Genomic DNA, 27,147 nt, shown 5'->3' with positions numbered 1-27,147 from the left:
CTGTACACAACAAATATGTATTGGTATTTTGTGCATAGATTATTTTCAGTTTCATGAGAGGGACATAAAACATCCTGTAATGCTGTGCTAAGGCTGTTGTGCACAGGAATGACTTATTGTACTGGTGCTTACCTGAAGAAGCCTTTGACTGAAGACACTCTCGTGTTGTGTAGAGGGTTATATTTAGCAACAAATTCAGCTTCAAGGGTTCCGGAACACGTCAAAGTTAAAGTTAAGAATTAAACAAAGTCCTTATATAATTTTGTAATGGTTTACATTATGGGGACCAATGAGGCTAAAGCAGCAAGTGTGTGCCATCAACCCTGAACACCAGCCGCAGTGAGTGGCCCCCGGAGGGAGGTGCCTGCAGGCTGAACGGACCAGAAGGGCCCGCGTAGTTGGAGACATGAATCGATGTAAGGGTTAAGAGAAGGAAACTCCCACTGTAGGCGTTTCTTCAATGTCAGAGTATAATGAGAATATACCCTCAATGAACGGCGCTTTTCCCACGTTTCTCTCCGAGGGTGAAGAAAGGCTCGTTTGGGGGTTATTCCGCCGGGATTTTACCGTTAACTAGACCCGCTCATGCTGATGTTACCGGTCACAAACCGAGCAATTTAGAGACAGTTACAGTTCTGCTACGGGATGCTGTGAGCGTTATTATTTTCTGAGGTTTAAGGCAGTTCGGAAAGTCCTCAGTTGGAGGTATTTCAGTCAGGCAGAACCGCGGCTACAGCGACCGACCGTCAATTTCTCCGCTGCTCTCGGATTCAACGCCTCAATCAGGTTCGTTTCTCGACAAAATCTAAAGTTTTCAGGACCAGTTGAGCGTTGTCAGCTACATTTATAGAGTGCTGCATTTCTGGAGCTTTTTGGCTGACTTCTGTCTTAAATTTAAACTATTTGATATAATCTGTTTGCAAAAACTGCACTCAATAAAAACACGTCACATTCACAGTAAAAAGACTCAAAATCATAACAGTGAAATGACTCTTTGAAGAAAACGTTGAAACTAAAATTTAACTCTTAAACCCTACTTGAGTTGAAATAATTTGTGTTAAAAGTACTTAGAACATATGCAATGTAAGCATTTGTGTATTATACACTGTAATGACACGCACTAATGCAGTAAAGAATAGGCCTACTACTTTTAAACTGGTTTTCAGGTATTTTATCTTGATAGATGGTCATTAAATATTAAAATGCAAAGTACACAGTGGTCATATTACTAGATTATGACCCAGAAGAGGAGTTATACTGCAGCAAAAATTCAGGGAGGAGTACCTTTATCAACAGTTTAAAATACTGCATTAAGTCATACAATAGCAAAATTTCCAGGATGAATGAAAGTCTTGTGTTGTAAAATCTATTAAAGTAAAAGTATGATGTGGAAGAGGATGTGAGGCAGATGTAGACTTGTAGACATGTGATTAGTGCAGCATCTGATGAAAATACAGGAAAAGCACTGAGAAATGTGCTTTAATCCAATACTGAACAACTATTATGCTGATTTTAATTTAATGTACGGAATTAAAAAATACCATGAAGTGATGCTTCAGAGCAGCAACTAACTGTCTGTTATTTTCTGGGTTAGTTGAGGGTTAGTTGATCGTTTACAATATATTCATATTTTTGTCTTATTAGTAGTTTAAATCTCCAGCATGTTCAGTTTTTTATCAGATAAAACAAAGAAAAGCGTCAAATCTTAACTTTTAAGCATTTGGAAGTATTTTACAGTTTCTAAACGGTTGTTTACGACATTCCATGAATATTTGATCTGCTTCAGTGATCAGACAGCAGTTTTTTTTTTTACATGTAATAGTTAAACATCTGTAAACAGCTGCATGTCTCAGTTCTGGCTCGGTTTGTCTTGTCATTTCCCAGCAGAGTGTTGCTGTGATTCAGTCGTAATCTCCCTCCGTTAAATTATTACAGAAAGTGGTGCCATGCTATGTTAAATATGTGGCTTGTGCTGTGACTCATGTTTCCATGCCGCCCTCCAGTTTTCTGAGGATCCTGCAGGATGAACATGTGACACTCGGCCTTTTACAGGTTACTTTGCTGACTTTGTGCTCCATGTTGGTTTAATCAAACTGTAAAACGTTTAAAGCCTCCTGGGTTTTCCAGCTCTGATGGATGAGAGGCAGCAATCTGGGTGTTAGTATGACAACTATTCGGAGCTGTCAGCTGGCTGCAGAATCTGGTGCGTAGGTGATGGCTTCAGCATGGACGTTCTAACAAATCCACGTGTTAAAGATCAGTTTCTGCTCCCGGTCCACAATATGTTTTTATGTGCAGGTTATTGCTGCACAGCGAAGTCTCTTCTACAGTAACTAGTCTGCACATTTGATTCAGAGGATTCTGGTTAAGAGCTGTTTCGACTCCAGAATTTTGTGAGAAACCTTCCATTATGTCACATTGTTTGAACCTACCTCTGGTGTGTTCTGCAGAGGACCACCATGCAGGGTCCTAACAGATCCAAACTGAGTGAAATCACCTGGAAGATGAGAGCTGTTTGAATTCTCTAAAATATTAAGAAAAGGAACTCTGATACTTTCTTCATTATCTCCTTTAACAGAGGAGCATCCTTTATGAGAGAAAGGAGATAAATCTGACCCATATTTCTTTGCGGCTTTTATAGCAAAGCTCGACTGTTTCCATCCAGTCGTACAAACTGTGATTCAAGTGGATAAAAATGAGGACAGGACGATGAGTGCGAGCAGCCTGTAGTAGGACTAAAAAAAAGTTTCCTTTCTATTTTCAGACTGACTTTAGTAATAACTAACTGACTTAAGTTAGTAGTAACTAAAGTAATATTCTGAATCTATTTTGATATGTATGACCTAATATAACAACATTATAAGACTACAATAGACAAAGTGTCTAAAAGCACTTTTTGTAGAATATTGTGAATTGGTCATCCTTAAAGATGCAAAAGATTATTGGAGGGTATTTTTTCACTATTGGACCCGAGCCTTTATCTCATTTTGCTGCACGATGTCCTGTTGCAAAATCAATCGGTGTTTCTGAACTCTCTTTGCAGCACCAATCAGTCCTTCTGAACACAAAGTATCACAAACGATGCATCAAACAGGATTTAAACATGCTGTTCAGACGGGATCTATAATCACTTTGAAATGTAACACGTAGCTTCAAACTGTTTATAATTTCAGCTGAAAATAGAACATTTTGTCAGTTGTTGGAAGTTGTGCTAAAGTTTGATTTCAATTATCTAATTTTATTTCAATTATCCCAAAATTTCAATGGAAAACGGAGAAAAGATTAAAGTCGTCTTCTTTTTGTCACTCATTAACCATCCAACAACCCTACATATCTGTGTGGTGACCCTTTAGAGGGGCCCGGGCCCTTGTTTGGGAAACTTGGATTGAATTTATTAACCGTAAGTTTCAACAGAAAATTCTGATCACATGTTGCTGAGCGCCGTGTACTGAAACCTGTTTTTATTTCTGGCTTCATGCTCACATTCGTGGAGTTTAAAAGCAGATATCCTGAAGGTTTCTAATGACACACAAAACTGAGACGACTGCACTCCAGTAACTGAAGGCTTTGATTACTAGTGCTGCTTCTCTGATGGTGTGCATGTTTGGCCAACAAGAAAAACGTTTCTGCCTGTTTTTCATCACAGTTCCCCAAACATTTGCATTATTTGCTGCATGTTCCTGCATCTCATCTCCAGATGTTGCACGTCTCCTCCTCTGGTAGACCCATTAAACTTTCTCCCCCCCATCCTGTCTTCAATTTCAGGTTTTATATCACACATACAGCAGCTGTGTGAAGCTAAAATGAGGCCTCCCATCAAACCCTGCTCTCCCTGTGTGTTCTGTGTATTAAATATGCCTTCATAAAACTGACATTCTGCTGTGCTGCTCGTCATGCTTGAGGACTCCACCCTCGATCACACTTGCATGCTGGCAGGGTGTGCAGCTGAAGGACATACTCTCTAATGAGACGCTTGGCGTGTCGGCAGCGTTTGTCCTCTTGATGTTCAGCTAATCTGAGGATAAGCGAGGGCGGTCGAACACTCTTCACCATGTTTATGATCCTCATAAGACGATGAGGACGATTTACTGTCCTGTTCTGTGTCATGTCTAGTTTTGTCATGTTTTATGTTCCTAGTTAGTCTTTAGTTTTTACAATGTTTTCCTCAGTTTATTTTGTGCTGCCATCAGCTTCACCCACGTCACCTGTGTTTCTCCCCTCAGCTGCACTCAATCACTAATCACCCTCCTCAGTATTTAGTCTCCAGGTTTTTTTCATGTTCATTGCCAGGTCCTCACTGTCACTGATGCCATGTCAAAGCAATCAGGAAGGTTGAGGCCTCGTGGTCTTTCTTTCAGAGCAACAGGAAAGTGGACCCGACGTGCGATAAAGAGCCTCGGGTCGGCTCTTGAACCAGCATCTGCAGCACCTTTATACCAGGCACCCCCGGCATAACCCAGTTTTGTTTTGTTTGCATCCTCAGCACCAAATCTGTTTTAGATTTTTGTTCATTGCTCCTCCATGTGAAACATCCCTGAGTTTTGTTACAATAAGTCCTGATCCAGTCCTAATTTCCGTATGTCCGGGAAAACAGGAAACAGGTTCAGTGATTTACTGAAACATGGTCCAACATAAATATAAGGTAACAGAGTTTGTTCAGTTCTAAGGAGCTTTAAAGTGAATATTTGGTCTGAGCACCTTTATTCTCCAACACACCCTGAACTCTCTTATGGCGCTTTTCCACTCGCTCGGCTCGGCACGGCTCGATTTGGTTGTGTTTCCATTACAACTGAGTATCACTTCGTGCCTCCTCGACGTGGGCGGGGTCGTCGTAACCAGAACAACAACAACAACAACAACAACATACGAGGAGGATAGCATGGAGGACATCGAGGCGCTTGTGTTGCTGCTCACTCTGTGGCTTTTTGTCGCACAGAAGGCAAGAGAAGAGAGCCAGAGAAGACTCCTGGCCGCCAGACAAAACAGTATTGAAAAGTGACGACACTCATTGGCCAATCAGTGGAAGGCAGTCGGCTGACGTCACGTTTTAGTAATGCTTCGGCCCGCTTGGAACCAGGGCTGAGGTGATACGGAAAATCTACTCGGTTGCAGGTACTGCGAGCCGAAGCGAGCTAGTGGAAAAGCGCCATTAGACAAGCTTTCTGTCATTTCTTTAAGCAGTCTTCAGGAATAGTTCTCCAGGCTTCTTGAAGGACATCCCAAAGCTCCTCTTTGGATGTTGGCTGACTTCTGTTCCGTTCTCTGTCAAGATGATCCCACACTTCTTCAATAATGTTGAGGTCCAGGCTCTGGAAAATGATCAGGTTCAAGGACTGGACTGACAACCAGTGAACAAGCTGAAAATATCCAATGAAAAACTTTAAAAGACCTTCAGAAAGCCTGGAGAACTATTGATCAAGACCAATTTAAGGATTACAGGAAAGAATCACTGCATTTTTTATGGAAAAAATAAAAAGTTGCAAATTTATCATTTAAAACTTGAGCAGGATTAGCAGAAAAAGTCATGAAGGCTGGGTGTCGTCTCTTTACCACAGATAATGTATTTACCAGAGGAGGAGGCCTCTCACACCTTCATGGAGACAAATGGTGGAAGTGTTTGTTTAAGGCAGCGTGCACGTCTGCCTGTATGATTTACTGCTGCTGTGTTGTGTTTGACACTTTAATGATATATAGTAGTCACAGGTGAACTAAGGGGGGGTGACCTCCAGGTGTCAAAGGTGATGTCAACAGCCTCTTGGAGAAACAGCTGCAGGCGTGTGATCAGCATTGTGGGAAGAATTCATACCCAGTCCACTGCCCTTAAGGAGGTCCTGATGTTGAAGTTCTGCTTTGGCAAACACAATAAGCAGAAAATGTTTAAACTCTGGAAAAGTCTGATTTTTTTTTTTTTGTGTGTGTCTCTGTGCTGTATCTGCAGTGTGGAAGTCACAGTAAGTTGATGTATTAGGACACGATGGGTTCTCCACGCCGCTTCCTGCTGCTGCTGCTGCTGCTGGTTCAGTTCCTGCAGGCTCAGTCCAGACCGGCCTCAGAGGACACAGACACAGGTAACATACTTCACAGATGTCAGAGTCTGGAAGTCTGAATGTGTTTTTTCTCACAGACATTGAAGCTGAAACAGTGATTCGGTGTTCAAAGGCCAAACATGTTTGGGTTAAATGTCTTGAAGAAGCGATGTTTGAAGCGCTCTAATTGAACTGAATTAATTGATTTAAAGCTGTCATTTGTCTTGTTGCTTCAGTGAACACGTTCATAAAACAGAATTTACTGCAGCTCACAAAAAAGATATGCAAGTTAAAACTTAGTAGCTGAATTTAGAGCTTATTTAAACTCCTCTTTAAATAAGCTCCTCCTCTTTTTTTTGTAAAATATTTTTATTTACATTTTCACAACTTACAGAACTGATCAGACAGTTTCAGAAAGAAACAGCAGAATATGGGCATGTGGGTATAGTGAATATACAATAAAAATAAATATTTAGCAACGGGCATATTTACCATTGTGCCTTCTCCCTTTCAATCCCCCGCAGCAGAACAATACAATATCCAGATGACAACCAATACAGAGCAAACAGACATAGCAAGGCTAAAAGGTGCCTGTTATATAGTGAGCACTAAAAGTTACAAAAACAGGCTAAGCTGACCTGGGGAATCCATGTAACAAAGAGGATGACAGCATGTTCCCAATATGCTGCAAGTAAAGCCTCTAGCATAGTTGCCGCGTCGGCTAGCTCAAGCAGTGTTGATGACGTCACGATTTCGTGCCGGCTATATATGGTGGCGCAAGTCGTTGCGCCAATAGTTGCAATTTTCTCCGTCACAGGGGGGTCCCTGCTACGTGAAGGTTACCGCTACTTTACAGCCACGAAAGTCGAGAAGAAAAGCTTCTCCCACATATTCTTACAGAACTCTCCCTCTTTCCCCAAAATTCTGCCAATCTTTGTCCACGAGTTTTGGGAGTTTACATGGTCCCTGTGCTTTCACTGCAGTTTCGTACAGGTGCCTGTACAAACGCACCTCCTGACTGAGCCTGGTCTCAAATTGGTCCATCCGGTTTGTCGTTCTCGGCGCAGCCAAGTTACAAAATCGACTGGTGCACAACAACGCGCTGCGCCGTCTTTTCAAGGCAAGCGCCAGGCCTGAAACGTCATTTTGACGTCACGGGTCGGCTGCGTCACGGGTCGGCTGCGCCATGAGCGACGCGTCACCTGTAAATCCAGCTTAAGGGTCCCCAGACCTTGTGGAAAATGTCTATTTTGGAGTAAAGCATGCATGTGATGTATTCACTAGGAATACAGTCCATAATAATGTTGTGCCATGATTTTTTTGTTGGGGCATCATTCTTGATCCAGAAGAGCAGAATGTTCTTTCTAGCAGCAAAAGTCAGTATATTGAAAGTCTCCTATGATTACTGTCAGTGATCTGACTATCCGGGAGACCGAGTATAAGGCACATAGGGTCCATGCATACTGAGACATCAAAGATAGCAGACAGTTCATTCACAATACCTTCCCAATATCTTTGTAGCTTCACACATGACCAGAGGCAGTGAATGTAGTTACCAGCCTCAGAATTACATTTCCAGCAAAGCGGGGAGATATTAGCGTCCATTTTGTTCTTGACAACAGGTGTTATATGCGTGCGATGTACAATTCTAAACTGTGTGGATTTAGTTTGGTTACACACAGAAATATTCATAGGCTGAGACCAGACTTCCTGCCAGTCATCATCATCTATAGCAATGCCTAAATCTTTCTCCCGAGCTTGCTTGGTGGTTTGAGAGGTAAGCGGAGAATTGGAGTTCAGTTCTCTATAAAAAACAGTAATGCATTTCTTACCAATCTGAAGAGACGGGGCTTTTTCCCCACATGAAGAGGTGTTATTAATCATTAAGGTGTTGTCTTTAATTATGAAATTTCTAATTTGTAGATATCTGTAGAAGTCACCTTGATTAAATAAGCCAAATTGCTGTTGGAACTGCTGAAAGGATAGTAGAATCTGGCCTTTAAATAAATCACCCAGTTTCTTTAACCCTTTGTTGCCCCATACTTTAAAGCCCTGGTCCTCACAGCCTGGCAGGAAGTCCGGGTTGTCAAGAATGGGAGTGAGAGGAGTTGATAACTGAGCCCTGCCTTCTATAGAGCGAATGGATCTCCAGGCTCTGATGGTACTGAGAGTAATGGGGTTAGTGCAGAGGCTTTTTTTTAACAAATTCGGGATTATTCATAAACAACAGATTCAGCAAGGGACACTTCGACTGAGAGGATTCAATATCATGCCAAATTGAGGCTGGATCACACTTGTGCCAGCTTGCAGTCACCCGCAGATGTGATGCCAGTTGGTAAAATCTAAGATTTTGGAACATCTAAACCTCCATCAGAGCCTGCCATTTGAAGTTTTGTCATCTTCAGACGAGGCTTCCTTTTGGTCCAGATGAAGGAGCTCAGCCAGCCTTCAAGCACCTTAATAACCTTTTGGATGACAAAATGGGGATAATTTGCAATGGGTATAGCAGTCTGGGCAGGACGTTAATTTTTATAAGAGCAACCCTACCTAACCAGGAAAGAGGGAGAGGGGCCCAGCGTTCTAATGGCACTTTTCCACTAGCTCGCTTTGGCTCGGATCGGCGCGCTATTGCGTGTTTCCACTAGCACGCAGTACCTGCAACCAGGTAGATTTTCCATATCACCTCAGCCCTGGTTCCAAGCGGGCCGAAACGTTACTAAAACGTGACGTCAGCCGACTGCCTTCCACTGATTGGCCGATGAGTGTCGTCACTTTTCAATACTGTTTTGTCTGGCAGTCAGGAGTCTTCTCTGGCTCTCTACTCTTGCCTTCTGTGTGACAAAAAGCCACAGGGTGAGCAGCAACACAAGCGCCTCAATGTCCTCCATGCTATCCTCCTCGTATGTTGTTGTTGTTGTTGTGGTTGGACTGGGTGTTATAAGCACTCCTAAGTAGATGAAACCGGTGGGAGATCAGCGGGACGGGAAGGGCTCAGCCATACTGGGAACACATGTTAACGACCCCAGGGGCATAGCCTCAGATTTTGCAAAGTTAATTTTGTATCGTGAAAAGACACTGAATGACAAAATGACCTTAATCAGGCAAGGAACAGAAGTTTGGGGGTGCAATAAATGTTTCAAAATGTCATCTGCGAATAAGGTAATTTTGTGTTCCCTCTCACCAACTAAAATGCCAGAAATTTAAGTGTTCTGCCTTACTGCCTGGGCCAGCGGCTCTATAGCAATATCAAAGAGCAGGGGGCTGAGGGGGTCGCCCTGCCTATTCCCTCGGTGAAGGGGGAAATTATCAGATCTCAGCCCGTTAGTTAAAACCGCCGCCGTCGGAATGTTATACAGAACCTTAATCAAATTCAAAAAGTTATCGCCAAGGCCAAATTCTTCCAATTCCAACAATTGTGTGTCGCTTAATCTACGTCACATACTACGTTGCTCTGATTAGTTGTAGGTCTATCCAATTGAGCGAAGAGGCATTTTTTCTCCTGGTGCGGTTGAAACACGCCCCATACTCAAAACTCTATCCAGCGGTATCACACTCACATTCTGACTAGAATCGTGAGTATGACGTAGTCAGGCTAGTAGTTCTCGGCCATGTCCAAACTCTCTGTCAGGGCGCTGACCTGTTTCTCCAGCTCCAGAATCCTCGGCTCCTGTGCTTCGGCGGAGTTTTCAACTGCTAGCAGCCTAGCTTCTGCTTCGTCTAGCCGCTTGCTAGCAGCATGGAGCTCTATAACAAGCTTTTGGACAGTCTCGGCCTAAGGGCTGAGTTTTCCATCGATAACTTTAATAATGTTGGAAGTCATTACACTCAGAGCTTTAGCAAGGGAAGGGCCAAGTCCATCTGCGGTTTCAGACTCTGCCTGGTCGCCATCTAGAGTGTCACCGCCGGGCTTAAGGCTACATTTACACGGAAACGATCTGAAACCAAAACGCAAAAGTGGCGTTTCGTTTTCACTTTTAAATCTGCATTTAGACGAGCGTTTTAGGGTGAAAATCTGCGTGCATACGGAAACGCAAAAGTGTGTGACGTTTCATATTTATCGATGCAGTAAACACGCCACATGGCTAGGTCGCCTGCTCTCTCTATGAACTTCAAGAATTTCGAGAACGTAGTTCATATTTTTGGTCTGTTCTTTACTACTCTCGCTCATCATTGCTGTTATGTGATGAAATGACTCTTGAACGTCAATTACCGCGCCTAAGGCGAGTTGAAAGTCCGCAGGGACGGACATGTTGATAGCCTACTGATGTGTTTCCCACGGTTTTCTGGCGCTTTATTATGCTTGCCACGTCATTTCTATGTGACGAGAAACGCAGTTTTTTGCGTTTTCATCCTTTACACGGTGGCGCGACAGTGGAGCGTTTTCAAGAATTCCACTCTGGAGGGCGGTTTCACTTTTTTGCGTTTTCATGCCCCCAAAACGCCGTTACCATCTAAACGATATAGTGCAGCCGCAAAAAGGTTTTGCGTTTTTAACCTGTTTTCGTTTCCGTGTAAAGTGCCCTTAAATATCAGACCATCAGCCCAAGCAGATGGTAAAAGTGATCAAAACCCCCAAATTAACTTTGTAATAGAAGTTTAGCCGCAAAATGTCTCTTTTTGGGGCTGAAATGTACTGGTAATCTGCTTTATTTATGTATTATTTAACTTTTACTTGTTAAAGCTGGGTGTAATCAGTACAGCAGTGATTTATACGAAGGGAAAACCAGCAGTCACAGTTTAAAACTGACTTGTCTGGAAGTTGTGGTTGTCTTTCGATGTTTTGTTTGACCTAAAACATCCAAATATTCAGTTTTCAAACATATTTAACAAAAAAGAATCTGCAAATATTTGTCATTTTTAAGAAATGAGAAATTGAGAAATGATGCCGTTTACCTTTGGTTTTGGGTTCTTGTGTTTTGGTCAGCGGTGTTGGTCTCTTTTTGAACTGTTTACCTGTTTTTTTGGGGGGACTTCTCCTGCTCTCTTTTGTTGGACTCTTTCGTGTTTGATCCCAGCTGTGGTCGTGGCGCTTCAGTCTCTGCCATTATATAAAACTTTCCAGTGAGCGAATTTCTTTAACAGGAAAGTTACTTTTTCTAGGTTTGGCTGTTTTTGGCTCAGCTGCATCTGAAACTGGTTAAAGGGATTTTGATGGTTTAACCGAGGCTTGGCGCTCAGGGTGCTGGTTATGGTCTGTATATCCTGTCCAGACACAGTAATGCAGGAACACATGCTCACAGTCTGAGAGTGTTATGGCCACTCAGACTCTCTGTGGGTAATCAGCTCGGCACAAACACAAGCAGAACCTTCCAGGCTACATTCACGCACCTTCCTTGAACTCTTTGTTTTCGTAGAGCTGCAGTATATATCCTCTCTGTGTGTGTTCGGACATTTTTATTCCAACCATCTGGACTCCAGCTGAGACTATGTGATACTGTTGTTGTTGAGCCCATAAATTCTTGTTTTTCTCTCAGTCAAAAAGACATCAAATTTAGCCTCTCTGCTGCAGTCTCCTTCTCCTAAACAAAGCCTGCTTTCCCATCCCGCTCAGCTCAGCGGCATAAAGCTTTCTGAAATCACACCATGTTTTCTCAGCTCTCTGAGGCCGACAATAAGAATCGAACACAACATATTCCTGTGATTAACACTTTATCTTACTTTATTTAGGTAATTTTTTTATACTTTAAGATGCAACAAGCAAACCTCCAGACTGACTTTATTTTTTAAAGTGGGGCTGCAGCGAATGTCACATTGAGCATTTGAGATGAAATGCTTTTTTTATTGTAAACTGAACATCTTGTGTTTTTCACTGTGTGCCAGATAAAATAAGACATTTAAGACATAATCTGGGTCTGAGAAGTTGTGTTCTGTTGGTTTTTTTGTCACACCAAAGTTCTTTTGTCCCTCTGACTTGGTGATCAGACTTAATTTTGATGGACTAAATGTACAATAAACCAGAAAATTATTATAAAAACCAGAGTATTTTTGTGATAAAACGAAGGAACTTAAGAGAAATTCATAACAAGAGTATAAAACTTGCATGATAGAAAACATTGGATCGTCTCGCCTCTGTTACTACCTCCCTTGCCGGCTCAGAGGCCTATCAGCTGTGGATCAACTTCAACCCCCGTTCCGCCTCTGGACTATCACACATTTCATACATGACCCAATGATCAACGAAGGCACATCAGTCCCAGTTAGAAAATGCATATCATGTGAAAGAGGCTGGTGTTTGCCTTTTACCTGCTTCCTGATTCTAGAATACTTTGGTATACAGAGGAGTTCATGGTGGACTCAATGACTGCAAGGTGCCCAGGTCCTGTGACTGCAGAACAAGCCCAAATCATCAGCCCTCCACCACCGTGCTTGACAGTTGGTTTGAGGTATTTGTGTTGATATGCTGTGTTTCTTTTTCTGCAAACGTGCTGCTGTGTATGATGACCAAACATCGCCACTTTGGTTTGGTCTGGTCTGTCCAAAGGACATTGTTCCAGAAGTCTTGTGGTTTGTTCAGATGCAGCTTTGCAAACCTAAGTTGAGCTGCCATGTTCTTTTTAGAGAGAAGAGGCTTTCTCCTGCAACCCTTCCAAACAATCCATACTTGTTCAGTCTTTTTCTAATTGTGCTGTCATGAATTTTAACATTTAACATGCTAACTGAAGTCTGTAGAGTCTGAGATGTAGCTCTTGGGTTTTTCACCTTGGGGTGATCTTGCTGGGACGTCCATTCCTGAGAAGATTGACAGCTGTCTTGAATGTTTTCCATTTGTGAATAATCTTTCTCTCTGTAGAATGATGTACTCCAAATAGTTTGGAAATGGCCTTATAATCCTTCCCAGATTGATGGGCAGCAACATTGCTTCTCTAATATCATTGCTGATGTGTTTCCTCCTTGGCATTGTGTTATCACACACCTGAATGCTCCAGACCAGCAAACTGACAAAACTTCTTCTTTTATAGAGGTGCTCAAACTTACTGATGATCAATTAATCAGAGTATTGATCAGCAGCTCCTGGCTTTCCTCTGATCTGATCTTCTCAGCAACTTTTATGTGACTTGTTGTGTGATTTGTCTGCACTGATGGGGTTCTGATCCCCACACCCCCCATCCCTGATTTCTCAGTTTGTCAGCCAGATGAAGAAAGTTAGCTCATTAAACTTCTTAGGCCGATTTCAGACCAGAGCGTGGCGTGGCGGCAGCGAAACGACGGCAGCGAAACGACGGCAGTCTTACGCCGGTTATCAGGCGGTGTGTTCAACTTGGCTTTTCACACCGGACAGTCCGCGGCCGCGGTAGTTCTGCTCCAGCCCTGTCTGCATTCCCCATTCATTTCAACGGGACACCGCCGGCCGCTGCCGTCCAAATTCCGCTCGAGTTCTATTTTCCAAAAGCAGCGCGGGACGGAGGCGTCTCCGCGCCGCTACCGCCCGACTACCGCCGCGTCGGTGTGCAAGGACAGATCTGTTTCCATGTATTTTCACCTCCGCCGGTGAAATTCGCTTCCGTTCCGCCACACTTTGCCGCCCTGGTCTGAAATGGCCCTTATATGTCAAAATGTTGGAGGTTGCTGTAAGTTTGAACATTTTTTATGCTGCAGAATTGTTCTTATATTGTTCAGATCTGAACTCTGTTACAATCAGCCTCATGTCTTTGTTTTCATCCTGAAACCTGCCATCAACCAGCAGGTCTAAAAACAGGTGTGGACCATACAGATAGATCCACTGCTGTCATTATAAAGGATTTGAATATTTGTCTAAAATAGTATTTTAGTCTTCAGTTTTTAATAAATGAACAAAACACTTAAGACTTTCCTGCTGCCTGATATTCATCAGGATTATGTGTGAGGCTGTTTTCCACCTATTTAATCTGATCTTTCCCCAAACATACTTCTTTCTAGCTGACATTTAACAGTAACCTCATATGGTCTCAGTCTTTGGAGGTTTTTCTTCTTTAATCAGATTAAATTCAGCTTGCCTCCCCCCTTCAGCTACTTTTCAGCTGGGAGGATGTTTGTGTTGTGTGCCTGCTGTTAATGGTGCGAGGCGGTGGGGGAGGAGATCTATGAAGCCTCAGAAGTGGTTGGGTGTAGCGCTGCAGTGTGGCGACAGCTTCTGTCTACTGCTGCTTTTTGAGCAGAAACACTCAGTGACTCTTTTTACTGAGGTCAGAGGTTAATCCTTAAACTGTTTGCATCGTCTGTTGAGTTGAAACTGTGAATCTTTAACTAAAAAACTTGAGAGCTGCTCCTCCCTTTGCACACAATTCACACAAGCTCCTTTTTAAACTTTTAAACCAGATGCAGTGAAATCCTCTGAAGACGAAGAGGACGATGAATCATCCTCAGAGGAAAATAAATTGTCGAACGAGCTGTCAACAAGCAACGAAAAGCTCCAGCGTAAGTCTCGCTCTGCTGTTAAATCAGTGCAAAAGAAAATTATTGTTATTACGATGCTTACGTTGTGGTATCTCCTCGTTAGCGTTGGCGCCGCAGTGGGTGATGCCAGAGAAGATGGAGAAGCAGCTCCACGCCGTTCCTGCCAGCAAGACGGTCAAGTTTCGCTGCCAAGCAACTGGAAACCCAGTTCCAAGCCTGCGCTGGTACAAGAACGGGAAAGAATTCAAAAAAGACCAAAGAATCGGAGGGTTCAAGGTGTGTGTTTGGTCCAGAGAGAAGACGTCAGAGGTTATTTTAAACAAACCTATGAAATCATCTTTTTTATACGCCCTCTGTCTCTCAGATCAGAGACCACATGTGGACTCTGATAATGGAGTCGGTGGTTCCCTCCGATAAAGGCAACTACACCTGTGTGGTGGAGAATGAATATGGGAGCCTGAAACACACCTATCTGCTGGACGTAGTCGGTAAGATGTTTGTTTCAGATAACAGCAACACAACTGAAAATATACTGACCTCAATAACAGGTCACGTGACGCAGCTCTGTCACTCTGCAGAACTTGCATGTGTTGTGGTTATTTGGCCAGATAAAAAACTGATGATTGTGTCACCATCTTCAGAGTCAGAGTCAGTAAACTGAACCTCTGTTACCCTACTGACAGATAGAAAACCATGATGCTCCATCTGGTCTCCAAAATCGAAACTTACTCACTTAATAATTATAATTGTCAAAAACAGTCATAAATGTGAGAAATTGGATATGAATAGAATTCATATAACATAGGATATTATATCTACTAACAGTAGTTAGTAGATATAATATCCTATGTTAATGGATCCTGGTAGGAGGTCACACCATGAGATGCAGATAATGAGCCCACTTCTGCAGCCTGGATGGATGTAATTACTCAAACATGGTCATAAACATTATTTATTCTGTTCAATTCAATTAAATTAAATAATTCTTTATTAATCCCTGAAGGAAAGTTATATTGCTGCTGTATTATTATTAAAGATATGATATTATTATGGATAACAGAGTAAAATAAAAAATCAGTCTGCAGTCTCTGTCTGCCTGTATAGTTTTAAAGCAGAGCAGAGAGATGTTAAGAGTTGTTCCTGCAACCAGGTCTCTGTGAAAATCATCTCACATTTCCCATGATGATCAAGGGAAGACGACGTTTAAATATCAGGTGACATTTAAATCACCAATCACACCTGAAAATCCATCATTTATTTTCTAACTAGGTTCACCTATTAACTGGGAACCAGTCCAAGCTGGTTAACGACAAAGTTAGGATCATGTTGTTTGCCTCATTGTCCATCGCTGTAAATGGCACGTTATTGAGAATTTCTACATCTTTCTGCATCTTTCTGTCTTAGAGCGCTCCCCTCACAGGCCGATCCTGCAGGCCGGTCTGCCGGCCAATCAGACAGCGGTGGTCAGCAGCGATGTGGAGTTTGTGTGCAGAGTGTTCAGCGACCCACAGCCTCACATCCAGTGGCTCAAACACATCACTGTCAACGGCAGCAGAGTGGGACCAGACGGACACCCCTACGTCCTGGTTCTGAAGGTATAAACAGCAGCAGGCAGCGTCTATATTGGTGTAGTTTCTGTCAAAAAGAATTAAGATATATTTTTGCATTTCTTTAATCTCCTATTTCACTTCTTCAATTTTCTTCTTGGTTACAGGGGCTAATGTGACCCATGCTCATTCAAGTTTTTATTGGACTTTAATACCTGTAATCCTAACAACAAAATCAAAAATGTGCTCCATGATCCACAAATATTTACATTTTCCACAAATAAATACAGAACCATTTGCTGACATGTATGTTTTACTTTATAAACATTTTGACATTTGGGGATTAGAGCTGCAGCACAAGTATATATTTAGGCGAGTAACTGAATAAGAAGCTGCTCTGATGGGCAGATTAAGGAAAATATGATGGTGGGGTAATTCTCATCTTAAAAACTTTAAGTCAACATGCAACTCAAAATATTCATATTTGTTACATCTTAACATCATTACTGATAAAACTTTTGGTCATGAACAGACTAACAAACTGATGTTTTATTACTGATGGAAGAGAAAAATATTAAAGGATTTAATTATTTGGCCTCTGCGTTTAAATAACAAACCGTTTATTCTCATAAACTCCGACTTTACACAGTTTCGTTTAACAATTTCTGTTTGTTTACCACCATATGATTTATTTAACTGTAATGCACTCCAGATTTACATTACTTTAATTTCCAAAGTAAATCACAAGTGAGAAACACATTTTTAGGATAATTCAGCATGCAAACTGAAGAAGTTGGGAATCAAACTATCGATTTTCCCTATGAAAGACGACCACTTTACCCCCTGATCTGCAGCCACTCCCTTTAGCTCAGGTGATGGGAGCCCAGTTTTGGCTCCCCCTATAGTTAGTGGATACAACACCATTTAAACAAATCTCTCTGTGAATTAATGTACCTCAAAAAGAGTCAGAAGGACATACTTTCAGGTTCACAAACTTCTCTAGTGTTGCTCTGATTTGTCATTTTCTCCTTTGTAGTGTTTTATCTGTTATTGTTTTATTGTTGTCAGGCCCATAATGTCTGATAATTTGAAAAAAAAACATTTGAAATTGAAAAATTATGTTTTGAAACCAAAAGTCAGATTTTGAACTTTGGAAAACAAAAAGTTGTTGTTGTTTTTTTCTTCAGTTTCAGATTTGATCTTTTCAAATTCAGATTTTTGATTTTTGTTCAAAACTTTTTTTCTTTACCCGTGATCTGCTTTAGTTTGAGAATCTGAAATAATTCTGCTCTCAGTCTGAACTTCTGAACTCATCCACGTTTCAGCTGACACTCGTCTTCCTCTCAGACTGCAGGTTTGAACACGACAGATAAAGAAATGGAGGTTTTGACTCTGAGGAATGTAACTCTGGACGATACTGGCGAGTACACCTGCCTGGCGGGGAACTCTATCGGAGTGTCACACCACTCTGCGTGGCTTACTGTGGTCAATGGTAAGTTAACAGTTCACAGACACAAAAGGATCTAAAATCTGCTGCTATGTTCACTGTGACTTTCCTCAACTTTGCCTCAGAGCTGCCGCCCTCGCCGCTACCCTCACCAACTTACCTGGAGATCTTCATCTATTGCCTGGGGTTTTCCATCATCCTCATCCTCACCGTCACAGCAGTCATCTGCAGGCTCTGCTGCTCCCCGAAAAAGAGCGACTTCAACAACCAGCTGGCGGTCCAGAAATTAGCCAAGAGCATTCCTCTGAGGAGACAGGTGGGGCGGCTGTCTGTTTTTTGTCCTCGTTCTTTCCTCTTTCTTTGATACAAGGACGCTCATATTGTCTCTGTCTGTGAAGGTGTCGGTCGAATCTTCATCCTCCCTGCAGTCGGGGATGTGTTTGATGCGTCAGTCGCGTCTCTCCAGTGCAGCAACCACCCTCCTGGCAGGAGTGTCAGAGTACGAACTCCCCTACGATCCTGCATGGGAGCTGCAACGTGACCGGTATGACGCTGCTTCTCCTAATGTATGGCCGGACAAACATCTCTAATGTCTCTCTGTCTCAGATGAAATAAGCCAGTATATGTATATTTTTTTCACTGAGGATATTGTGTTATTCGTAGGACAAAGGGTTAGAACTAAGTTGGCGAGGAAAGAGGATAATTTGTACCATTATATGCGAGTTCCTGTAGCCTCTGCTGACATCAAAGGGCTTAAGATAACAAAATAAGATTTAAATCAGCTGACAAACAATAATGAAGCAAGAATGTAAAAACAGAGGCAGGGAAATGTAAAAGAAAACATGGAAATAGATGAAAATGTAAAATATAAAAAACATAACAGAAGTAAATACAACTGGAAATAAAATTAATTACAAAAATGTTATTTTAAAACGTGAAATCAAAGTAAAATGATGAAATAAATCATTTGGTGGAAATTAATAGATTGATAAGATGTAAAGGGAATGAACAAAGGAATCACAAATAACAAAATTAAATAAGTTCAAATTAAAATGATAAATAAAGTTTAATACTGCGTGACAAAGTAAATAAATAGAATAGAAAATAGAATATTGAAATACTTTATTTATCTAAATGGCAGCATTAACACAAGCTGTCATGAATGTCGTTTGAAATATAAGCATTCAATATAATTATTTTCATCAGCAGATCTACTTGTTTTTTTAACCTTTCATATATTTTTGTATTCATTTCGGATTCTTGCAGTTTTAGTCTAGTTCATTATTGATCATATCGCCACCTGGTAGTTAAAGGAAGTCTGACTGATGAGTTTAAAGGCTGGGATACAGGAAATGATACGGGACTTCTTTACTACTTAAATAACTTGTGTTGTATTTTCTTTTTAATCTTTTTTTATGTGTGATATGTTTTCTTTTCTAATGAGAGCTCAGGGAAGTCTCCTCTCTGTAAATTCAGATCTTCTTCTGCTGACTCATTGGTACCTTTTTGTTGCTTTCTTTAGGCTGACTCTGGGGAAGCCTCTTGGAGAAGGCTGCTTTGGCCAGGTGGTGCTAGCCGAGGCTGTTGGGATCGAGAAAAACAAGCCCACACGCCTCACTAAGGTGGCCGTGAAGATGCTGAAAGGTGAGAAATTCTGTGTGGATTCCCGCAGAAGCAGCAGGAGGCGGTTTGAACCTGAGTTTGTTGTGATAAGTTGCTCTTTTGTTCAGCTGACGCCACCGAGAAGGACCTGTCTGACCTGATCTCTGAAATGGAGATGATGAAGATGATCGGCAAACACAAGAACATCATCAACCTGCTGGGCGCCTGCACCCAGGACGGTGAGTGTCGTTGTGTCCACATTCCTGGCACAGCTATGAGGGACATGTTTTTCTCATCATTTTGTTCTGTGCTGGACTGGTCATGTTGACCTGGAACAGGCCCTCTGTATGTGGTGGTGGAGTATGCCTCGCAGGGGAACCTGAGGGAGTATCTGCGTGCTCGGCGGCCGGCCGGGTTGGAGTACTGGAGCGGGTTGCGGCAGGCTTCGCTGGGTAGTGTAGAGATCCGGGAGCTGGTTTCTGCTGCATACCAGGTGGCCAGAGGAATGGCGTACCTCGCCTCAAAGAAGGTGAGCATCCGCAACCCTTCGCTGTGTGTGCTTTCTGTGTTTAGATGCGATTCAGCGGGAACATAAAAGCCGGGCGTCTCTTTCAGTGTATCCACAGAGACCTGGCAGCCAGGAATGTGCTGGTCACCGAAGACAACGTGATGAAGATAGCCGACTTCGGTCTGGCTCGAGACATCCACCACATCGACTACTACAAGAAGACCACGAACGTAAGCCTGAAGGTTTCTAACAGACCCAACATCGATATCACGAGATGCTGACGCGTTGTTCCCGCAGGGTCGTTTACCGGTGAAGTGGATGGCACCCGAAGCTTTGTTCGATCGCATCTATACGCACCAAAGTGACGTGTGAGTCCCTCAGAACCTACTGTTTCTGGTTAATGTGCCTTTGTTTAACATGTCCCGTCAGGTCGGACAGGCGGTCGGTGCCCTGCAGGAGTGGACCAGGTCAAAGAAACGACATTAGAACACTGTAGAATGTAACGATGTCCACAGAATGTTAGATTTTATTATTCAAAATGTTGCACCTGAAGCCCTTAAAGTTCTGGTTGGGAGCTAGTTTCTATTCTTTGAATTATTATTACTATAACAGTGAACTTAAAGCATGATTTTAAGTATATACTTTTAGTATATTATAAATAGCATTTGAGCCTTATTTTAAGTGCTTTTCACACTTGTGTTTCAACCCATAAAATAACAACAAAGTAAGTTATTTTTAAATATGAATTTTTATCAACATAAATATGTGAAAAGTATTATTGAGCATCCCATAATAAGAGAACATGTTAATGGCATATTGCCGTAAGATTATTTTTTGTGTTCTTAAACAAAGTAAGTAAACTTTATTTTGTTAATCCTCCACGTCACCACCCGCATCCTTGCTGCCATCTTCACATTTGGTGGCAGAAGAAGAAGCACCAAAGATAGAAAAGTCAAAGATTTTTAGACATTTTGATGCTCCTGCCTCCAGCGCTTTCTTTTCATCTCTGCACCACCTTTACATTGTGAGATTCAGAGCTGGTGCAACCTCACAAGGACCAAAGTTAATTGGCTAAAAGCAGCGACTGCAGCTGATCATGCTGAAGAGCCACCTTTCCAGAACCAACCCACCGACCCAGACTGGGCCGGTAATCACAGTGTGCGCTGCTCTCACTCTGTTATTTTCCTGAACAAAAGAGTCTTTGAGGCTGTTCAGACCACACGTATTCCCATCTGACGTTACTATGCATCCTCACATCAGTCACCACTCAGTCACCTGCCATTTAGCAGCAGACAGGGCTCTAGAGTGCGACCAATTTGGTCTGACACTTCTTCTTTTGTGTCCAGTTTCCTCAAATGTTTTAAGGACACACTGCACACCATGCTGAGATATGCCAAGTTTTCAGCTAATAGCTCTTTGGGAATCACCTTGTTGCTGCAAAAATACTATTTTCTGTCAAACTGTGTTATCTTTGGTGTTTTTTACAGATGCAACTAAAGAAATGGGAACAAATTATGTGTCTTTGTGACAAGCTGCTAGTAACAAAGTGCTTAAAGATCCAATTTAATATGGCTTCTTTGCTAAGTTGTATGTTATGTGTAGACACAACACTGGTTCATCCCTTGAGTTAGGAGTCTCTTTTCTGCTTGAATGATTCATAGGTCAGAGTTAAGTGGCTTAGCAAAGAAAAAACAGATTCCTCTGAAAATGGTCAGGTGGACTGGACTGAAAATTTGTGAAAAAGCAGAAAATATCCAAAGAAAAACTCTGAAAGACCTTTAGAAAGCCTGGAGAACTATTGATCAGGACAACTTTAAAAGAGTATTCAATTATTTCAATTATTTCTTAACTGCAGTCAGGTTCTGCTCTGGTGTACCTCAGGATCTTTAAAAAATAAAAAAGTATTACCCACCTCCCTGTTTTTATTACTAAACACTGGAGGAATAAAGATATTCAGAATCTTCTTTTACCACCAAAAAAACATGTTCAATCACAAGAAATCATAAACAGCCTCCCACTTTACATAAATGACAATAAAATCAGGGGAATTAATAAAAATAATTTGATTAAATCTGTGAGAAAAGAGTTTTGAGCTCGAGTTGAACAGATCTGTTCATATTAAAGCATCTGAACATAAAAACCAGAGATCAGACTCAGTTTGAAGGATAAAATGAGTTAAAAAAGAACTCATTCTCCTCCCAGAAAACCGAAGTATCTGGTGTAGGTGAACTGTGTCCTTCAGAACAAACTGTGGGCTCTGATGTGCTGCACATGTGAAGCCAACACATTCATCAGAGTCGACCTTCAGCAGCCTCCTCATTCGGTTTATCAGTCAAAGGCATGATGGATTTATGTGGCACCATCAGCCGGTCTCATTTATAAAGGTGCATCATGTTTTATCAGCTCGTAACTTCTCCCCTGGTCGTAAGTAAAGCTGTTACAAGAATGCAGTGCATGTTGGTCTGAAAAACGGGTGGTTTAAGCTGTTATTTTTATGTATTTTATCTTCAGTTGAATGCAGACAGAACCTTCAGTCCCTGTAATCTGCAGCACAGTAAATGTATAATATAAATGTACATTTCTTATGCTGCAGCTGGTCGTTTGGAGTCTTGTTGTGGGAGATTTTCACCCTTGGGGGGTCTCCTTACCCCGGCGTCCCCGTAGAGGAACTCTTCAAGCTGCTGAAGGAGGGACACCGCATGGAAAAACCGTCTGCATGTACTCAGGAGCTGTGAGTTTGTCCACACATTTAAACAGTCTGACTCATCTGTGGATGAAAGGTTCTGTAACAATGAAACTTTTTCAGGTATCTAATGATGAGAGACTGCTGGCACGCCGTTCCATCCCGCCGGCCCAAGTTCCAGCAGCTGGTTGAAGATTTAGATCGCACTCTGTCTCTCATGGCCAACCAGGTAACTTTACAAGCCCTTCAATCACCACATCGCGTAAAATAATCAGTTAGCCATCTCCTACCTGTGCTGTTTTCATATAAAAATCTTCTGAAAATGTTTTTCAATTGTTGCTCCGGCCGATTTCTCTTTAAAATGTGCTGCTCGTCTCATAAAATCAGCTGCTGTTTAATATTAAATCATTATATTGAAATAATAACTCCTGCAAAGTATGTTGCTGACTATAAGAAAGATTGTTCGGATGCATTCTTTTTAAGTACTTAAGAAACAGATGGATGATATCTTAAGAAGACGAATTAATGAGATTATTTTATTTAAACCTGACAGTTGTGTTGCTTCAACATTTAAGTAACTTTTATTTGTTTGTTTTGTTTACTTTATTCTGATATGAGGGCAAAGTTAATCATTTTAATTTATTTAAATAAATTAATGAATCTATTTCATGTTTCTAGTGGCATGTTAGTGTTTAGAGAAGACACAAAAGCAGACAGGTGAAGAAAATAAATCCATTTCATTTAAAGGAAACTAAAAGTAGGCGGAGGGAAGTGGAGTGTGCAAGGAAACAGAAACCCAAAAGGTTCTGGTACTGAACAATGTTTAAAAAACACACTTTACTGTTTTTTTTACAAAAAAGAGTCTTTAGGCCAATTTCAGTGTTTGGAGTGATGCGATCACAAAGGGACTTATCAGAGAGGTTTTACTGAGGTTAGGACCCAGAGGGAGGAGGCGAAGACAGGCAGAGAGGGTCTGAAAAAAACTCAAGGCGCTGCCGAGGCAGGATGAGCCAAAACTACTGAAGGAAAGTCACTGAAACAAAAGTAAAAACCAGGAGAATATACACTGAAGGAGGGATGATTAACAACAGGATGTTACCGAAGTAAAACAGGTGAGTTAAACCTCCCATCTGAGACCAGCTCCTGACACCCTCTCCATCTGAGGACATCACTCAGTTTTAATGATTTTACAAAGGATCACTGTTTAACTATGTTAGATTTTTCTGAGATTATTTCCTATCATACACCTGGTGGAAATCCTTAACAACAATGAAGTCGAAAAATAAGCAGTTTTTAGCCACAGCTGCATTTTTAAGTGCAGATGAGACATTTGTGCTGGTTCCATAATGCAGTTAGTTGCTCCTCCTTTTGCTCGGTCCAGCTGATCCGAATGTTTTTTGTCTCATCTGTTTTCTGTTTGGAAGTTACAGCAACGCACGTTTTGAGCGACACAATTTGCATAAAACTAGACAAAAGACTTCTGATGATATTAAAACGCGTTTCGTGGTGATGTCATGAAGTAACGGAAGAAAAGTTTGGACCTCACGCGTCCAAAAATGATCCTTTATCTGTTATCTGAGTCTTCACTGACAGCTGAAAGCAGACTGAAAGAGTTCTGCTTCATGTTCAAATAAAAAAAAGTCTTGAATTTCACCTCCATGAACCTGCAGCCACCCTGTTGTGACCCTCCGAATCTTCCTCCTCAGGAGTACCTGGACCTGTCCGTTCCTCTGGTCCAGTACTCCCCGGTCAGCGGCTCCGCCTTGGCTCATTCCTGTACCTCAACATAGTCACCGTGGAAACTTTCCCCCTTCCTGCATCACCCTCATCCCATTTCCTGTGCAGCACCGGGCGGCCCCAGGAGGCCACTGGGCGGAGGAAGAGGAAGAGCTGCTTCACCGCAGCCTGATGTGAAGAACAGCTGGACTGAACTGGACTGAGCTGGACTCCCTCAGGAAACACATCATCTCTCTGGTAAAGGGTGAACAGACTGAAACAGGACTCTGGTTCCTATTTGTTTGTATAATGAAGTCAGTGTGAATATTGTAAATAATAGTTTGTTAACTGGAAGGATGAATAAAGTGGGAATAGATCAGAAATACATCTTTCTTAATGTTATGTTTAATTTTTCTGTCCATCAGCAGCTTCCTCAAACCCATAGTTCATCCCTCATTAACAGATTTGAAGTTAGATTGTTTTTCTTGTCGTCTGTGATGTCATGACGCCAAAGAAGAAGCCAGTGTTACAGTTTATTTACAGCATTGCACTTATCCTCCAGCTGATTGCAGCTGTTACACAACAGACTTTAGTTGAATGTGTAAAATAACTGAATATCAGTATTAAAATGCTTTGTAATTTTTCATCTCCTGTGGTTTAATTTGATGCTGGACGTGTCCTCGATCCAGTGCAACACTCACACTACATGGATAAAAACACAGATACCGTACATAACGGCTGTTGACAGGTTGTAATAAAAAATCTGCAATGTTTCACCCAATGATGACATCACCAATACCTTAAGTCAGGAAGTCGCCTCCCAAACACTAAATCCTGCACAGCAGGAACAGAAAAGAGAAGGCTTAATCAAAGTAGCATTTAAACCTGCTACTCAGTAAAGGTTAACTCGTGAATTTACATGTTGTAATCCATCTTAAATGCTTTGATGATGACTGTAACACAAACACACCTGTGACAGTGAGTGTGAGTGCAGTATTACAACCACAAACTATAAATGAGTAAATGTTAAATAAAGATCACATACAAGATAAATATTTAAGGGACAAGTGGGGGAGAGATGAGCTCTCACCCACCGTGGCACAACCATCATGAAGGTTTTGAGGTTTGTCTTGTAGATGTTAAAAATCGTCCTTCTCAGTAACTGTTAGCCTTGCCTACAGCAGGTAAGTAACGTAACACAACTCCACTACTAAAAAAACCGAACTATCCCTTTAAGTCGTTTCAGGCAACTCCTTTGATTGGACTTTTTGGAGGTTTTGTAACTTTGCAGATGTTAAACATGCCTAAAGAACCAAAACACTAGCCCCTTTCACACAGAGGAAGAACCCGTGTTTAATTCACGAATTTAGCGTGTCCGCTGTTCCTTTCACACTGACGATCCGGGCTGGCGTGTCAACTCGACTCGCCATTCGACCTGCGTCGGTCTTTTTGCCGAGCCGAATTTGATGTGAAAGCAATTGACGCGGGATGGACGTGGCGGGCGTGGCGTGACGTGAGGAGTTTAAAAGACAGAATGGACAGCTGATTCAGAACAACAGCGACAGGTGAGGACAAGTTTCACTTCAAGTGCTTTCTCCACTCGTCGTCGTCAAAACTGTTCAGAGCATTGGACCAAAACACCAAGCCTTGTGGTCTTGCCATCTTCCACACTCTTTTTGCAGACACGTGTGTTCAGAGCCATGACAGCTAAACGTCTTCGTCGATTGCGTCGACGCTGTTCGCGTTCTTCTGCTTCAAATTGTCGATGGATTTCCTCAACTTGGAGATTATATTATAGTGCTCTTGTATTCTCCGCAGATGTTCTTCGGCGGTGTGGAGGGGGGCGTGGTGCATCAGGTGCAGAGGAGAGGTGGAGAGGTGGGAAGAGCTCAGAGGACAGTGGGAGGGGAGATGATTGGCACACCTGTACATCGTCGGCTAATCATTCTCCCCTTTATCAGTAGCGTGCTGGTCCAGGCTGGGAGGGAGATGACAGGATCGAGACCCAGAGCCAGAGACGGAAGGACGCATGAACGAACGAGCACACGGAGAAGCTGGAGTTCATCTTCTGCCGTTCTGGCTATTCACCTCGATCAATATCAAATAAACGAGTATAAGTCAACCACGTCTCTGCTCATGTGTTGGGTGAACCCACGGTAGCAACGGAATTGTTACAGGCGGCATCCCACGTTGTGACCATCCACACCCCGTAAAATAACATCTCCATGAACTGCATATACAATTGCAAAAACAACTCCTCAAGGTTTCCCGCCATCGTTGGTTTGAAAAATTTGATGCAGACAGGTGTATTTAACCCTACCTCCGACGCATGGCTTGTGCCGACGTCATTGTACACGCCCAGCATTTTATGTGTTTCGTGTGATGCTCTGCCACTAGGCAACGCCCCCTGAACTCAGCTTCAGGCTGCACGGATCACCTAATACGCCAAGCTTTCAAATTGCTCGAGGCGGGATGAAGTGGCAATTTGGACCCGCGAAGGTAGCGGATCTCAGTGCGAAAACAGCTAATGACACAGAAACACTTATAAAGCTCCATATGGCCTCTTTAAAGCTGCAGTCTGCAACTCTTTTTCAAGCATAATGCCTGGAACTGTCCGGGGATTCTGAAAGTAGTACATTAAATACCCCAATACAAAAAAAATGACTTATCTAGGTCCCCTATATGTCCCGCTAGGTCCCTCCAAAGCCAGCAGGTTTGTTTACAAAATTGCAGACCGGACCGGTAAAAGGTAACCAATCAGGTTACGAGCTGGGCTCTGCTGCCTGTCAATCACCGATTGTGCACGCGCGATACAAGGTAGGCTCGTCCCCACGCTTATTTATCTAGACTATTGAACTTCATTACGGGCTAGTCTACTTACTGTGTCTTCCATGATCGCAAATGACAGGTGAGTTGATGAATGAGGAGTCGTGTACGCGCATCTGGCGTGCACGTAGACGTGCACGAGTTCTCATGTGTTTTGATGGGGCGGGACAGGAAGTTGAATAACTTTTTATTTTTCGGTTAAAAAATAAGCATTTGTTGCATTTTGCGACTACGGAGGTCACTGTTTTCAACTTCAAGCGTTCTGATAGATCATGTAAACTCTTAAAATGCCAAAAATTAGGACTTTACGTATGACAACAACAAATCCTGCAGACTGCAGCTTTAAATGGGAGTCAGTTTGAGCAACATCTAGTGGTGGTCTGTGGTATTGCACTTTAAGGTGCTTCCACTATTAGCCT

General features: G+C 42.2%; 1 protein-coding gene across 1 annotated transcript; it reads left to right on the top strand.

The window, feature by feature from the left end:
• The first annotated feature begins 492 nt into the window (after nucleotides 1-492).
• On the top strand, nucleotides 493-24,546 carry fgfr1b (fibroblast growth factor receptor 1b). Its single transcript, XM_075455202.1, has 17 exons — nucleotides 493-786; nucleotides 5,939-6,068; nucleotides 14,322-14,420; nucleotides 14,503-14,675; nucleotides 14,764-14,887; nucleotides 15,804-15,994; nucleotides 17,294-17,438; nucleotides 17,519-17,709; nucleotides 17,792-17,937; nucleotides 18,916-19,037; nucleotides 19,124-19,234; nucleotides 19,334-19,524; nucleotides 19,611-19,733; nucleotides 19,801-19,871; nucleotides 22,097-22,234; nucleotides 22,310-22,415; nucleotides 23,893-24,546. The coding sequence occupies exons 2-17, from the start codon at nucleotides 5,975-5,977 to the stop codon at nucleotides 23,974-23,976; spliced, it is 2,109 nt and encodes a 702-aa protein (XP_075311317.1). The 5' UTR covers nucleotides 493-786; nucleotides 5,939-5,974; the 3' UTR covers nucleotides 23,977-24,546.
• The last annotated feature ends 2,601 nt before the right edge of the window (nucleotides 24,547-27,147 follow it).

The sequence above is a fragment of the Odontesthes bonariensis genome, chromosome 22, assembly GCF_027942865.1.
Source record: "Odontesthes bonariensis isolate fOdoBon6 chromosome 22, fOdoBon6.hap1, whole genome shotgun sequence".
Lineage (NCBI taxonomy): Eukaryota > Metazoa > Chordata > Actinopteri > Atheriniformes > Atherinopsidae > Odontesthes > Odontesthes bonariensis.
The sequence above is the reverse complement of the archived record's forward strand: the minus strand, read 5'-3'. Positions and strand labels throughout refer to the sequence as shown.

Coding starts and splice junctions, on each gene's coding strand:
- fgfr1b (XM_075455202.1), top strand. CDS start 5,975: ATGGGTTCTCCACGCCGCTTCCTGCTGCTGCTGCTGCTGCTGGTTCAG. Junction 19,872..22,096: donor TATACGCACCAAAGTGACGT/GTGAGTCCCTCA, acceptor CTTATGCTGCAG/CTGGTCGTTTGGAGTCTTGT. Junction 22,235..22,309: donor TCTGCATGTACTCAGGAGCT/GTGAGTTTGTCC, acceptor AAACTTTTTCAG/GTATCTAATGATGAGAGACT.